General features: G+C 38.6%; 1 protein-coding gene across 1 annotated transcript in view; it reads right to left on the reverse strand.

Moving 5' to 3' along the window:
* Window positions 1–15,737, reverse strand: part of sema6ba (sema domain, transmembrane domain (TM), and cytoplasmic domain, (semaphorin) 6Ba) — a 112,512-nt gene that overhangs the window by 63,705 nt on the left and 33,070 nt on the right. The window contains exon 4 of the mRNA XM_036556668.1: window positions 15,617–15,679. Coding sequence (XP_036412561.1) covers window positions 15,617–15,679 — 63 coding nt within the window. The remainder of the gene's footprint in view (window positions 1–15,616; window positions 15,680–15,737) is intronic.

Here is a 15,737-nt window from a genome sequence, read left to right on the forward strand (position 1 = left end):
ATGCTTTACCCTGAAATTCTCCTCTTATTCTGCGTTCAGTTCTTCTGAACATATTCAGGTGAAGTCAGTGCTGTGATCTAGCCATTATTACTGACTGATAATAAGCCAAAGTAACTAAAGCTCAGTCAGAACTAGGAGCTCATACATTGCACACAGAGAGTGGTTAATATAAAGTTTGGCTGTTGCACAAAGCTTCTGTTATATTTTACATATTACAAGTGATAAATAGAGAACAACAAAGAACAGTGAACCTATAATTACAATCAAGGCAGTGAAAGTCTGCACTGTGTTTTATAAATCTACTCGAAATCAATGTGAGTGACTGTCAAAAACAAATCTAGGCTGGACTATGGCTGAATACTAAATACATTGTCCTAAATGTGTTCAGTAACACATAAACAAAGTAATATATTCAGAAAACATTTAGAGTACAAAAAGAATATACCTTATTAAGGCACGTGAGAAAAAAAACATTACTCCGTAATGAATTTTATATAATTTCTCACTGTTACTTGTTGCCAGTTTTCTCACAAAATCCTTACATTTCATGAAAAATTTACTTGAATGAAGCTCTGAAAAACCTCCCTACATGCTCATGGTGTTTTGTGAGTTGTTTTAAAACCCTATTGAATATATACACCGGTTTGCGAACTTGACTGGAGTGAGACTGGAGTAATATTTTTAATTTTGCATGCATTCATTATTACACTGCTTAAAACAATCATTAGTCATCAGAATGAAGCTGCAGTGCTCCTTGCGTTACTCAATCAAGCGATTAACCAAATCTAGTTGAAAGTTGGAATCAATTAAAGAAGACACACCCAGGCTTGATTACTGCCAGCCCTTTTGAATCAATCATCACTTAAGTGGAACCTTTCTAGCAATGCTATGTAGGCTAAAAGGGCTCAACAAGCAGCCGCATATTATCTTGCATTTAACTCTGTAAGAGATTAGAAAAAAATTGTGAAATATATCAGTCTAAAAAGAGATATAAAGCCATTTCTAAAGCTCTGGCACCACAGTGAGAGGCTTGCTTTATCTCCAAATGGGGAAAACTTGAAACAGTGGCAGACTTTCCCAGAAGTGGCCGGCTTGCCAAAATTCCTCCAAGAGCACAGCAACGACTCATCCAGGAAGTCACAAAAGAAGCCAGACCAACATCTAAGAAACTGCAGGCCTCGCTCGACTCAGATAAGGCCAGCATTCATGATTCCACCATTAGAAAGAGACTGGGCAAATGGGTACCCATGGGAGAGTTGCAAGGCGAAAAACACTGCGAACCAAGAAAAACATAAAGGCTCAGCTCACATTTGCCAAAAAACACCTTGATGACCTCCAAGACTTTTGGAATAATGTTCTATGGACTGATGAGAGAACAGGTGTTGTGTTACATATAGCATAAAGCTAATGCAACACGGCACAATGACAACATCATACCAACAGTCAAACATGGCGGTGGTAGTGTGGTGGTGTGGAGCTGCTTCAGGGCCTGGGCAGCTTGCCATAATAGATGGAAACGTGAATTCTGCTCTCTACCAGAAAATCCTGCAGGAGAATATTCAGTCTGTGATATGAAGCTCAAGTGCAATTCGGTTATGCATCAAGACAGCAATCTGAAGAGCAATCTCAGACACCAGAGCTGCAAATAAATTCAAAAAGAAGGTTCGGAAGTGGCCTAGTCAAACTCCTGACTTGAAACCCATTGTGATACTGTGGCAGGACCTTGAATGGTCAGTTCTTGCTTAAAAGCCCTCCAAAGTGGCTGAATTAAAACAATTCTGCAAAGAACTATGGGCCAGAATTCCTCCGCGGTGATGTGAAAGACCGATCTCCAGTTAAATTAAGCATTTGGTTGCAGTTTTTGCTGCTAAAGATGGCACAACCTGTTACTTAGTTAGTGGGCAATTACTTTTTCACATGGGTGATATAGGTGTTGCAAAAGTTTTTTTCCTTCAAAAAAATGAAAAGATAATTTAAAAAACTTTGTTTTCTCATATACTACTTGATGAGCATCTGAAACACTTTAGTCTGACAAATATGTAAAATAGAGGAAATGAGTAGGGGGCAAATACTTTTTCCCAGCACTGTAGGTGGCTATTTACTGGCTGGTTTCTTTGTATAGTGTGAGAGTCCAAGAAGTCTCAAAATCGTAAGTCTCACGCCAGAACCCTGAAAGTTGTTAATAGAGTTTTTTATTTAGACATTATAGACCCTGGAATACAGGCACTGTTTTTCACTTCAGCTGTATTTCAGGTGAAATAGAACAGTGTATGTGTGAAAGGGGACACTGCTTTAGGCTTATAGGAAATGCATTTGCATTTACAGCCTAATGGCAGTACAGCAAAGAACTGTATAGAGCAGCAATACATTTAATCACATCTGGCTGAATGAATAACAATCATGAGCTGAATGAGAATATAAAAATAACTTCCATTGAAGCGTGGACTTAAGCACGTCCCATGCTCTGGTAAGGAACCACAGCTGAGGTTTCCTCTATGACTCAGTCTGCTCTCTATATTCTTCCACATCGACTTTTATTCTGAGTTTCAACCCCCTCCTTCCTAATTCTTGTAGATTAATTCTGGTTCCTCTATACCAGGGGTTGGCAACCCAAATGTTAAGAACAGCTATTTAATCCTTTCAACAAAAGTCAAACCACCTTGGGAGCCACAACATTGTATGTCCATTCTACCATCTTGGCTGTAAATGTGTCTCAGTATAGGCTAAAAAAATACAAACAAAATATAACAAAAACACATTTAATTTGCTCTGCTTTAGGCTTTAACTTAGCTCAGCTATAGCTGCTTTTCTCGCATCTCTGGCAGGAAACCTTTCCACAAATGTAGAATAGTTTCTTAGAAAATGTCTTGCAACATTCAACTTTTTACGAGGCAGAAATCAGCTTCTCATTCGCCAGATTCTTGTTCGTGTTTTCCTGTTCCACCTTAAATAGTACATCAGTTACATACTGGTGCCTCAGGCACCATTTAAGGTGGAATGGAAAAATTTGAATAAGAAGCAGGCGAGTGAGAAGCTAACTTCAGCCTTGTGACGATTTAGCGTTTGACAGTTTTAGTGCTTATAAATGCAAATAAGTCTCCAAAGTATTGGTTTGTCTTAAATCTTTCTCTTTGCTGTTTCATTAGCCACTAGCTAGGCGAGAATGTTGTCTGCATCGCTATGGTGACCAGCAGTCTGCATGCCAACCTTCATGGCTAAAGGGTGAATTAGTTATACATTAACTCCAATATTTAAGACCATTTACGGTTAAAACTGTAACTATAAATGTTAGAATGATCAGCAGAGCTTTATTTTACTGCAAAGGATGATTATTTGTTTACCTACAAATCTAATGTGGAGCCGCAACAGAAAAGAGCTGCTTGTTACCGACCCCTGTACACATACATGATTAAACCTACTTTAAATACCTTGACTGTTGCACAACATTTTAGGTTTTAAAACTGTGATAATAAATGTCTTTAATAAACCACAACTGGCTTATAATAATACAGAAACATTATATATATACTGGTAATATGTAAAAGTGTTTTTTTGGGGCGGAGCTTGAATAAGTCAGTTCAAACTGGATCAGGCAAGCATTGTTGTGAATGCTCCCATAAACCCCCACATGCAGCATCTCTTCTGTCATTCATGCTTCTTATTTCTCTAGACTGTTTCTCTTTCTGCATACTCTCTCTCTCTCTCTCTCTCTCTCTTTCTCTCCCTCTAACCCCACCCTTCCCCATTTCTCTCATTTGCTCTGTCCCTCCTGACACATCACTGACAAAGCGCCACCTGTGCTATTTGGCAATGGGTCAAATCCCTCTCTCCCAACAGCTACTGCTCTCTCTCTCTCTCCCACTCTCTCTTGCTCTGTCTCTCTATCTGCCTCTATCTCTCTCTCTTTCAAAACTGTTCTTTGTGCTCCAGCGTTAGCCTATTATAGGTTTTTAAAAACATCATCTAATTAAAAATACTGTATTATGTTCCTGATAGGACAATTCTCAAAAGACACGGATAACAAACTGACTACTGCTGCAAATCTCTAATGGAATTATAACTAAATATAAAACCTTCATGTTTTCTCTCTCTATCTTTTTAGCTGCATCTGCTGCTTCTCTATTTTGCTGTTTCTTTCTCTCCCCTTCTCAATCTTTCTCTCCATGTCTGTTGCTACTTATAAATTCATACTGCCTCCTTTTTCTTGCTCTTTCTTTCTTATTTTCTTCCTTTTCTCCTGTCTCCCTCCCTCTCTCTCTCCAGCCTCCCGATTTCTCCCCTTTTTGTCTGCTTCTATCTCTCTCAACCTTTCTCTCTCTCTCTCCCTATTTCTGCCCTTTTTGTCTGCCTCTGTCTCCCTCAGTCTCTGTCTCTATACCTCTGTTATTTGTTTCCTTTTTGTCTGCTTCTCTTTCTTCTATATCTCTCTCAGTGCCGTGTCTCTCTTTCAGTCTCTCTATGTCTCTCTCTCTCTCTTAGTAAGGAAAACAGTGAAAAAAGGGAGAATTGAGAGAAGAAAGAGGAGAAGTCTGGAGAGTAGAGAGAGAAGAAGAAGGAGAAGTCTAGAGAGAATGGAGAAGAAAAAGGAGAAGTCTATAGAGAAGGGAGAGAGAGGAACGAGAAGTCTAGCCAGAACAGAGAAGAAGAAGGAGAAGTCTAGCGAGAATAGAGAAGAAGGAGGAGAAGTCTAGTGAGAATAGAAAGAGAGAAGAAGGAGAATGGAGAGAAGATAAAGGAGAAGTCTAGTGAGACTGTAAGGAAGAAGGAGAAAGAAGGAGAAGTCTAGCGAGAATGGAAAGGTGTTCTATTAATGAGAAGAATCAACACTGAAGTGTTATGATGTATTTAAAGCCCTTCAGCTCTCACACACACACACACGCACCCAGCTGCTGCAGCTCTTGTTATCTTCAATATTACTGACTATTCTTAACATCACACTGAGTGAAAGTGTTCATCTCTCCACCCACACACGCCCTTAATGAACTCGGAGTTAAACATCACTCTGATCTCTTCATTTACTGCTTTTATTCTGATTTCAGATCCATTTTGCAGCACAGAGTGCACACCAACTGAGTGCTTTCCAGCCTATCGGTCTGTATGTGATGACTCTTTAACCTCAAACCCCTTCAAACTAGTTTAACAGAGGTACAGCCTGTGCCGCTGCTGTGCGTGTGTGTGTGTAAAGATCTCTGTATCTGCAGGCTCGGAGCTCATTTGCATTCTGCTGAAGCAGAAGCTGGCAGTAAAAAGTTTGCATGTGTGTGTCGGGGCTGAATAAGGATATTGAATTTCCGTCGGCTTTATGAGAACATGTCCTCTAGGATCAAGCAGCTAGAAGTATTTAATTACCCCACAATTACTGAAAGAGCACATACCTCACACCACACACTGACCTGTCTGTGCGCTCACACGCTTACAGGGGTATGTGGGTGCATATACTTCTGTGTGGGCGCATATGTATATGTATATAAGAACTGTGCGAAAGTTTTAGGTACCTAAGCAAATTGCTTAAAACCATTTATCTGAGAAATAGTTGCGTTTTTGCTTATAACTTTCGGATAAACAAACAAATAAACATTAATACAATAAAAAGCAACAGTAGTTTATTATTTTCAAAGATATAGTTGATATCTTGTGAGCTAGTTGGAAGAATAAAGGTTTGGTTCCAGACGTCTCCTCATTCAAATCCACCAGCAGCACACCTGACTTAATTTAATTAGGAATTGATTAGCCCTCTGGGGTTGACAAACTCACCCACACATCAAATTTGATGTTTCTATATATGTTTCTCTATCTTGAGGATAATACAGAGCAGAAATATGGTTCAAACATTTCTACCCTTTCCATTCCGTCTTATCACATGATTGTATGTGACTCAAATCCAGAGTTATGAGGCTATAAAGAGGGGTTGAGACACACGTCACCTTCCTCTAACCATGTGTTATTGGTGGATTTGTGTGTTCTGTCTACATTTTGTGTGAAACTGAAAAATGTACACTTGGGAAATCTCTACAGACTTAGCCATCATGTTGGAAATGTTGTGGGGAAGGTTGTAGGAGAGAGAGGTATGTTTTAAGGTTAGATTTGAATGTGGGGAGAGTTCAATCCAAACCTTTGGACTTTTCAGTTTGGTCTGAACCAAAACGGCAAAAAACTAAATATGGTCCAACTAAAAGAGATGTTTGGATCAAACTGAATCATGGTTAGGTATGTCTGCAGTGTGAAAACACTTTTTTGGATGGTTCAGTCTTTTAGACCAATTACAGGAAGTTAAAGCAGGCTATCGTCACCTGTTCAAGTCAAGTCAAGGTTTATTTATACAGCACTTTTTACAACAGGGGTTGTCACAAAGCAGCTTTACAGAAAAATCTGGGTCCAAGCCCCGCATGAGCGCCACCAATGGTGACAGTGGCAAGGAAAAACTCCCTAAGAGCAGGAGGAAGAAACCTTGAGAGGAACCAACACTCAAGAGGGGAACCCATCCTCCTCTGGTCAACAACAGAAGAAAAAAAAGAACCAGGAGTAAAGTAGAAATGACCCATTGACCCATTTTTATCCATTGAAAAAATGGATGAAAATGCAGAAACATATAGCTTATTTTCTGAGAGGATGTGAGAGAGAGGGTATATTATTTTTTCTCCATTCAAACAGAAAAGGTTACCAGCTGAACTGACAACATGGCGATGTCAGATACACTCTCCTCTACAAACCAATCAATGTTAAGTTTCGGGAGACCAAAACTAACCAGATTAAATGTATACAATGTAACAAAAAGGTTCTGACCTTGGTGTGGACTTTTAGTGTGAAAATGCCCTTAGACTGCCAGATTTGTGGAGGGAGAGAGTTCCAGAGATGAGGAGCAAATCTTGAGAATGCTTGATTACTGAAGTTATGGAAATTTGATGAAGGAATACTGAGTAGCCCAGCTGAGGAGGAACTCAGAGTATAAGTAGGTTTGTAGGGAAGGAGAAGATAAAAGGAGACAGATAAGAAGGGAGTGAGGTTGTTAAGAGCTTTGTAAGCGAGGAGCAAGATTTTGAAATGAATACAGTACTTTATGGGAAGCCAGAGGAGATTTTGAAGAACAGGTATCATGTGATGATGTGATGATGTGACCGGGTATGAGAAAGAAGACAGGCAGCAGAGTTCTGGACCATCTGGAGCTTGTGAAGAAAAGAGGAGCTAATGGCGACGAGAAGATATTTGCAGTAGTCCAGGCGGCTGGAGATGAACGCATGGATAAGAGTTTCATCAGCAGACTGAGAGAGGCATGGTCTGATTGGTGATATTATGCAGGTGTAAGAAAGAAGTTTTAAAAACAGATCTAACATTGGGACCGAATGAAAGGGTCAAGTTGAGGATGACACCCAGATTTCAAACAAGAGCGGAAAAGAACACAGTTACATAGTCAATGAGGAGAGTGTTTTACTGAGGGTTGATTTAGATCCAATGAGGATGACTTCAGTCTTATCACTGACTGCGTGAGGAAGTTGTGTTTCATCCAGTTTTTGATTGCAGATAGGCAGCTTTCCAAGTGCCTAAGGGGTGGATTTGTAGTGGATTTAGTCCTAAGATAAATCTGGGTGTCTTCCATGTAACAGTGAAAATCCAGTTTGAAAGGACATGATATTACCAAGCGGGAGTATATAAATAATAACCAAGAAAGATCTAAGGACTGAACCTTGTGGAACTCCTTGAGTGATAGCAGACGTGGTAGAAGTATGTCCAGAAAGAGTAATGAACTGCTTTGTACCAGTTAAGTAGGATGTTAACCAATCAGGAGTATTGAATGTGCTTAGGTCCAACAATATAAGGATGCTAAGAGCACAAGCATCTGCAGATACAAGATCACTGATGACCCTAATCAAAGCAGTTTCAGTGCGATGGCATCCTCAGTGGAAAGATTTGAAGAGTTTATTAGTTTCTAAGTAAACTTGGAGTTGGTTGGCAACGGCTTGTTCGAGAATTTTTGACAGAAATGGAAAGTTAGAAATTGGTGAGTGATTATTAAACTTCGATGGGTCTAGGCCAGGTTTTTTCAGTATAGGCATACCTGCAGTGATCTTATAGATGGAAGAAACCTGGTCGGAAAACAGTGATTGATTTACAAGAGTTGCGAGATGAAGCACAAGGGAAGCTGGGTAAGCTTTAGATAAGGTTGTAGAGAGGGGATCAACAGAGCAGGTGGTAGCTTTAGAAGTAGTGATGATATCAGCAATAAAAGATGAATCAACAGAATTAAGGGCAGAAAGATGAGAGGAGAGTAAGTTGCAACCTACAGTAAAGGAGGGGGTATTTCTAGTGGTAGACACAGCTACAGAGTTATGGATTTTAGAGATTTTACATTCAAAGAAATGTAAGAATGAGTTACAAAGTTCAGGGAAGCAGCTACTGTACTTTCAAGGGGTTTAAAAAGCTTGGTGACTGTTGTAAAATATGCCAGGAATTCATAGGAGCACTGTTGAAGAGACTGGAAAGAAGTCTGACTTAGCGGCACATAAGGCATCTCTACAGGCAGATGTATGCTGCTTATAAGCCTCAGCATGAATGGAGAGTTTTGATTTCATATAGAGTCTTTCAAGCTGACGACTTGTCTACTTCAAGTTGTGTAAGTCAGAGGTTTAACAAAGGGAGGAAGAGATATAGGAGACAGCTTTAGTTTTCACATAGAAACTGTTGTACCAAGGCACTCAAAGTAGAATAGTGTTGAGCTTTACAGCGTGTTCTTCAGGAAAAGAGGGAGCAGAATCAAGAAAAAAGGCAGTGGAGAAAGACTAGGTATGAGTGAAAGGGTCAACAGATTCAATCTTACAGAAGGAAGCAAGTCTTTTAGTGGAATGATGATGTACAGCTAGATGGACTGAGAACAACATGAGCTTATGATTAGAGAGTGGAAACAGCAGAGGATGGAGATTCAGAACAGGTTAGGAAGAAGACCAGGCTAAGTCAAGAGTATGACCTTTATCATGGGTGGGAAAATCTAAATATATGAAATGGAAACAGTCAAGAAGTAAGAGAAAGCCATTTAAGAGCTTGCATCCTAAAGTGTTCACATGAATATTGAAATCACCAACTCACCACCATCTCAACACCATCCCAACACCATCCCAGCACCAACTCATCACTGTCTCATGTGCAACATAAGCATTGAATGAGCAAAGTACCAGCAAACTTGTGGGTCCTTATCTTCAAAGCCTTGCCACTACCCTCAGAGACATCATAATCCTGAACATGTGGTCTTGGCAAGAGTCAGAGATCAGTTTAGAGATCTATGAGTCAGGTGGAAATAAAGTCTTCCTTTGTAGCCTCTGTTACTCTGTGTCAGTTACTCATACAACTATTATGATGGATGGGAAAAAACTTGAGTTTTATTTTTCAAATGAGTCCAAGACAATAACTGTAGCCCAAAGTACGTAGGAACAGTGCTCCTTTCACTTTGAGTATGCAAAAATGAGGCGACAGTTAGAAAGGTTAATAATATTGCCTCTGAGAACTTTAAGAAGCTCCTTCACCTCCACCACAAATGCTACTTGTTGAGTGAAATCTTCTCAACCAATGCCAATGACTTTTATAATGACACAATGTGAAATCTGAACATTTTATTTTTTATTTTTACAGCATTAATAAGTAGATTATGATTTTTTATTTTTAACCTTTACATAAATGTCTATTTTAACATATCAAGTTTGCTTTTTTAAAAATATCTTTGTTTATGCTTATGAATACATACGTTTTATTCATTGTTATAAGTAAAAAGTCAAAAGACATGGTAACACTACATGCATGTGTCTACGTAACACATTTGTAACATCTAATATGAACTCTTCATAACATGTTTATGAATGTTTAAATTAATATTTATACATTACTTTTTTACATTTTTGTTTTTTTTGTTTTACATTACATTAATATGGACTACTATGTAATTTTACTGAGAGACATTTTTCAAAATAAAGGTCCTCATTTATTATTTTGAAAAACTATATTACTTTCAGTGAAACGTCTTACACCTGGGCAGCCAAAATAAAAATGACTTTGCTTTACCCTTTTCATCATTAAGCACTTTGACAATTTCAACTTCTTTTTAAGTATTTGTTTCTTCTTAAGCATTTGTATTTTGCACTTTGTTATTCTTACTCCGTCATACTCTGTCATCTATAAAATGTGCCAAACAATTCAACAATCTATACATTGTTGAGGAAAACATTATTTATCCTTAGTTTAACTCTCTTGTGGTTAGATACTAGACCTGTAATGCCAATACTTTAGAGGTTTTATTTTATTTTTAGTGATGTTCTTCCTCGTTTATGATATTGGAGAAGGCACAAGTATATTGTGCATTGGTTAACTGACACTCTTTGAGGCTAAATGTTGCATGAGTAATTTACTTTACATATAGTAAAGTGACATGCAAAGCAACAAATGCTTAAGAAAAAATTTATAACTAAAAAGAAGTAGAAAGTATAGGTGAAACATTGTCAGGGTGTTAAAGCACTTAATGACCAAAGGGATAAAGTGAGGTCATTTTTATTTTGGCTGTCCAGAAATGAAGCATTTTACTAAAAAAAAATTTTAATTAGGACTTTTATGTTTGAAAAAATGTATCAGTCAAATGACATAGTAGTCCATATAAATATAATGTAAAACATATACTTTATAAATGATGATTCAAACATTAATTAACATGTTATGAATTGTTTATGTAAGGTGTTATGAATGTGTTATGTAGATACCCTCCAAGTAAAGTGTTACCAAAGACATTACGTGTATAAGATCAATGTGGATGTGCTCTGGAAGTGTATTCCATACAAAAACAAGTGTCTGAACATGTTTCCCCTCACTGTATACTTACAAATTTATGTGTTTGTGTGTTTGTGTGTGTAGCTGATGGTAATCTCTTTACTATTTCTCTCCTCCAGTGTCTCTAATAGACGTTTACTGTAATGAGGCTAATAGCTGTAAACAGCATCTCGGATTTCTCTGATGTATCACACTCACACACAACACAGCTGACAGCCTGTTATGGGCTTTGATTTTCTCGCTGCGTCTATGTTTCTCATCAGGCTCTCTTTACCGACTCGCAGACACCTCTCTGTGCTTAAAGTGTGGCATGTTCAACCTCACATGTAATGTTAGACAGTCACCAAAGCAGCTGAGGGATTTAATGGAGACAGATGTGTGTCTGTGTGCTTCTCTCTCTCTCTCTGTCTCTCTCTCTAATTCTCTCCTTTCTGATCTTTCTATACATGATGAACGGGGTGAAAAGGAGGCTGATGACTTATGAAGAAAACAGTAATCATAGACATTACTGTCACCAAGGGAGACCCTGAGAGAATGAGAGACTGAGAGAGAGAGGAGAGAGTGAGAGAGAGAGAGAGAGAGAGAGGAATGAATGACAGAAAGGAGTACAAGGAGTGAAGCAGAAGCTGGAGAAACAGAGTGAGTGAACAGCAGAAAGAATGACAGAAGAAAGTGCTCAAACAAGTCGCAGAGGTGAATACGTGCAGTTTGCAATATGTGAGTCACTCTAAGCAGTTCAAAAATAATCAAAGTCGAGTTAGCGAGTAGATAACAGATATTTTTCAAATATCATATCCTTCTGGTTATATAAAGCCATCTGCTATGTGTTATTTTCACTTGTGTACTAAAAACACCTCCTAACAAGGGTTTTGCTCTTGCAAGACATTTAACATGATCAGTTTTCTACTAGTTGACATGTTCATAGCAACCTGTTAGCTGCTTAGCTACTCTCTGAATTATCTTCATTTTATGCTTTGATGATGAATGTTTGACAATAGCTACCTACTACCTACAAAATAATGCTATAATATACAAGTAATGCCCTTTATTTATCAATTTCAGGAATAAAATGACATTTAAGTAGGCTGACCTGCAAAATGGCTAATAGCTAATAGGCTAACTAAGCTCCTTCAGAAATATTCAGTCTTTACTGAAAAGTGTCGGATGAAATGTTGCTGAATTGTTCACTGATTGTCTATTCAGTCATTAATTGACTAGCTACAGATTCTATGAATTGCTTAGGTGAACCATTAGCTTGATGCTAACATATACTGGGCAAGCCTATAGCAATCCTAATGGAAATTAGCATTATGCTAGTGGTGTTAAAACAATAAAGAAAGGATAAACTGCATTATAAGTATTGCTATGTGTGACTGACACAAGGCTGTATCTGGGTCTCAGTGTAAACAAAATGAAAATGTTGAGGTAATGATGAGTATGACACGGTAAAAATGACTTTATGGCTAAATACAACACAGTGGGTGGGCTGGGGTCAGGGGGTTAGGCAGGTTTTTGTGGGGTTACTTTTTGGCAGTATTTCTTAGTATTACTTAGTATTACTGGATTACAACAACAAAATACTGTTAAGAAGAAAATACAATTTCTTTCCTATTTATGTTTCCATATCATTGAATCCCATTACATAGAAATCTTTAATACTGAAACATTTTAATTTAATTTTTGAGCCATTTGGGTCGACAACATTTGATTTCTTTTTTTGAATACATTTTAAATGTCCCTTATTGGTTTCCTGCTGCTATCGATACTGGCCAGCTCCATTAATCTAAAACACATACAGTAGTGACAAGCTAGCTAGCTTGCATTCAAGTAAATCACCATTGCTGGTATAGAGTCTTTTTAATCAGTGAAAGCTGGAGCTGTAGTAGTAGGAGGAAACTTTCTGGGCATTCACATTCATTGGTCGATGGCTTTAAGGGGAGACGCAAGACCGTGAAATTAGACGTAACTGAGCGTGTCTCACGGCCAACGTGTGAGAGCTGGCAGCCCTGCGGATCTGGTGAACGAAATGGGACACAATCTTAACCGGGGGAAATTGTATCACTTTTTGTCCCATTGACTTGAATTGATGTGCACTATCTTGGTTTACGTTATATACCAGCTTTGGCGAAAGTTGAACGAAGAAAACTGAACATATGGTGAACAAAACTATGTTGCATTTTTACCGTCTGAGTTTGGTGTGCAAGATGTCATCAATTATAAACATGTTTGAATAAAATAAATTGGCACTGAATAAACTGCACGGATAAATCACAGTGTGTGTGTGTGTGTGTAGGTCTTTAATGTGTGTGTGTGAGGAACTGGGGAAGTATCGGTGTGGGCAACAGACAAGTCTCATTTGTAAGCTAGCTCTTGTTGAACAATAATACACGCCCGGGTTTGACACCAATCCCCTTGAAGCACGGCTGTGTGGAAGTGGGGAAGCGGCCAGTCTACTGTAATTAGCCCCTGAACTTCACAAGAAGCACCGATTTGTCAGGCGAAGATCAAAGCGAAACAGGCCAGCGCGTGTGTGCCTGGCGGCCATACGCCGACATCCTGCTGTAATCAGACGCAGCCGCTGAGACACGACCTTTTACAGTCGGGGGGGTTACCATCAGAAAATGAGGATAATCTCTACACAAGGTTTAAAGGCAAAAACCTCTATTTCTGAGGTACAGTACCAGTCACAAGTTTGGACACGCCCTTACAGACATCTTGTTTTACTATTTTCCACATCAGAATATATTAATTAATACATGCTCTCATATCAAAACGATATATCTAAAATGGTAACTTTATAGGACAAGGAAGAAAAGGTTATTAACTTGAATTTATGTTAATGGAACAGGATTTTATTCTAAGCACTTGTTCTAGGCTTGCTTGAGTCCATTTAGCCGCCATATCTACTGCCATTGTTAAAAAGCCCATATCATGAGAAACCCAAATTATCCTTGCTTTTTTAAATTAAGAGTTGGATACAGTATGTAAAATTGTTAAAGTTTCAAAATCTATCATTCAGTCCTCAGTCTATACAGTCCATATATGGAAATTAAGCTGCAAAAACAATCTATTTTGAATTCACTATTTTGTGATATGAAAACCAACAATCTGCCTATTGATAGTATTCCAATGTTGTCACAACCTCATTGCCACCATTTTGGATGGCACCTTCAAGTTCATTCAGCAGTGCTGTGGCTGTTTGTAATGAGATCACAAAGCCATAACCAATCCAGCAAAGGCAGTAAAACACATTTTTAAACCTTTAAAATGTTTTTTAAAGCACATTAACCAGTGAATTTGAGGGTTCTGACTTGATTTCATTTGATTTGTGGTTGTAGTGATTACAAACAAAAGCTAATCTAAACGGCTGAGATTTCCGTGTTTTCTGTGTTACTATTTCTGTGTTCCAAACTGCATACCAGCTCACTAGATAACATGCAAAAAAGCACAAATATACTATTAAAAGTGCACTCATTAGTGTAGTAGAAAAGTAGTACAGAAGTGTGTGGCTTGGGACACAGCGTAGATCAGCCAGTAAGACGAGTTCCGCAGCTCCGATGGCTGATTAGCTTCACTGTGGTGCACATTAGCTGACCAGTAACATCTCCATTTATTGAAGTAAATTGATGCATTTATTGAGGTAAGCCGACATTAGCTTTGTATTTGCCAATTTTTGAAATTAGTTCTATGTTTAAGGCACCTTATTGTAACTGTAGCACCATTTAAGGTGGAACGGTAAATTTAAATGAGAAGCTGGCAAATAAAAAGCTGACTTCAGCTTTATATATGCGTAGGAGTTTATTATTTAAGAGCTTTGGCAGCTTTGGTAGCCACTTTTATTTGTTTTTATAAAATATCACACACGGGAATGGTCTGAGCTAATTCTTCTCGTGGCATTTTCTGGAGATGCATCTAAAGCATCCACATGTCCTAAAATCTTTTTAGTGGTCACTCTGGTCTATTTTGCTTGGTTTTAATCCACCTGCAGGGCCTTATCTGTAGTAACAATGATGAGACAAGCTCTATCAGAGCACAGTCAGAGTCATAGCTTGCCTACCAAAATGGGTATGTGGTCTTCTTAATGATGTAATCGAATATTGTGAATTCAGCCTACAGCAGTTTAGTCTCACTCATTCACACTGAAGTTATAAGGAGTGTTTCAGCCCACACTGCTTTTTGAATGAGGCACAATACAGAACAGCCTATCAGAACAAATGTCATTTACATATATGTCTTAAAAGCACAGTAATAAAACAGCCTGTTTTATTATAAGGCTGTCAAAAGTGGACCTCAAGGAAAAAAAGATATATATAAGAAAAAAGCCTTCTTTCTGAGGCACTACTGCAAATTTATGCCTTGCTTGAAAAGATGGAGTAAGCAGCCTCAAGTTTCTCAAACTTTACTAAATCAAGTGGAATATGTAATCAGTTGCACTCCCAATATCTCAACCCATTTTCCTCCCATGTTTTGAAAGAACCCTGCTCAAAAGCATAAGCATGAGGGAGAGAAGCCAGAATTTGCATTTTTCCATGCACACGGCCCATTAACTGCTTGCGCAGCAGTTTCATATACAACATGCAGGCAGCACGCGTCTGATTTGCGCCTAAAACTGGTGCAAAAGGCTTAGTACAGTGGGCCCTCTGTGTCAAATCTGATGAATTTAGCAGCACCGTGTGCTATTAAGCAGTGTTGAACATGCACTGAGAACCGTTCTGAGGCATTCAGCCGTGTGAAATATCCACTGAGAACCATTCTGACGCATTTAGCACTGTTGAACAGCCACGTCCTGAAACGTTTAACAATACTGAACACTCACCTCATGTTTGCCCTTCATCCGGCAGATTCGGATGTCATTCTTATTGGATTCCCACGTTCTCTTCTGCAGTGAGAGAATGAGAGCAGAGTTAGTTCGAGTGCTGCAAAGATGAATAGTTAGA

This window comes from Colossoma macropomum, unplaced genomic scaffold, assembly GCF_904425465.1.
Source record: "Colossoma macropomum unplaced genomic scaffold, Colossoma_macropomum, whole genome shotgun sequence".
NCBI lineage: Eukaryota > Metazoa > Chordata > Actinopteri > Characiformes > Serrasalmidae > Colossoma > Colossoma macropomum.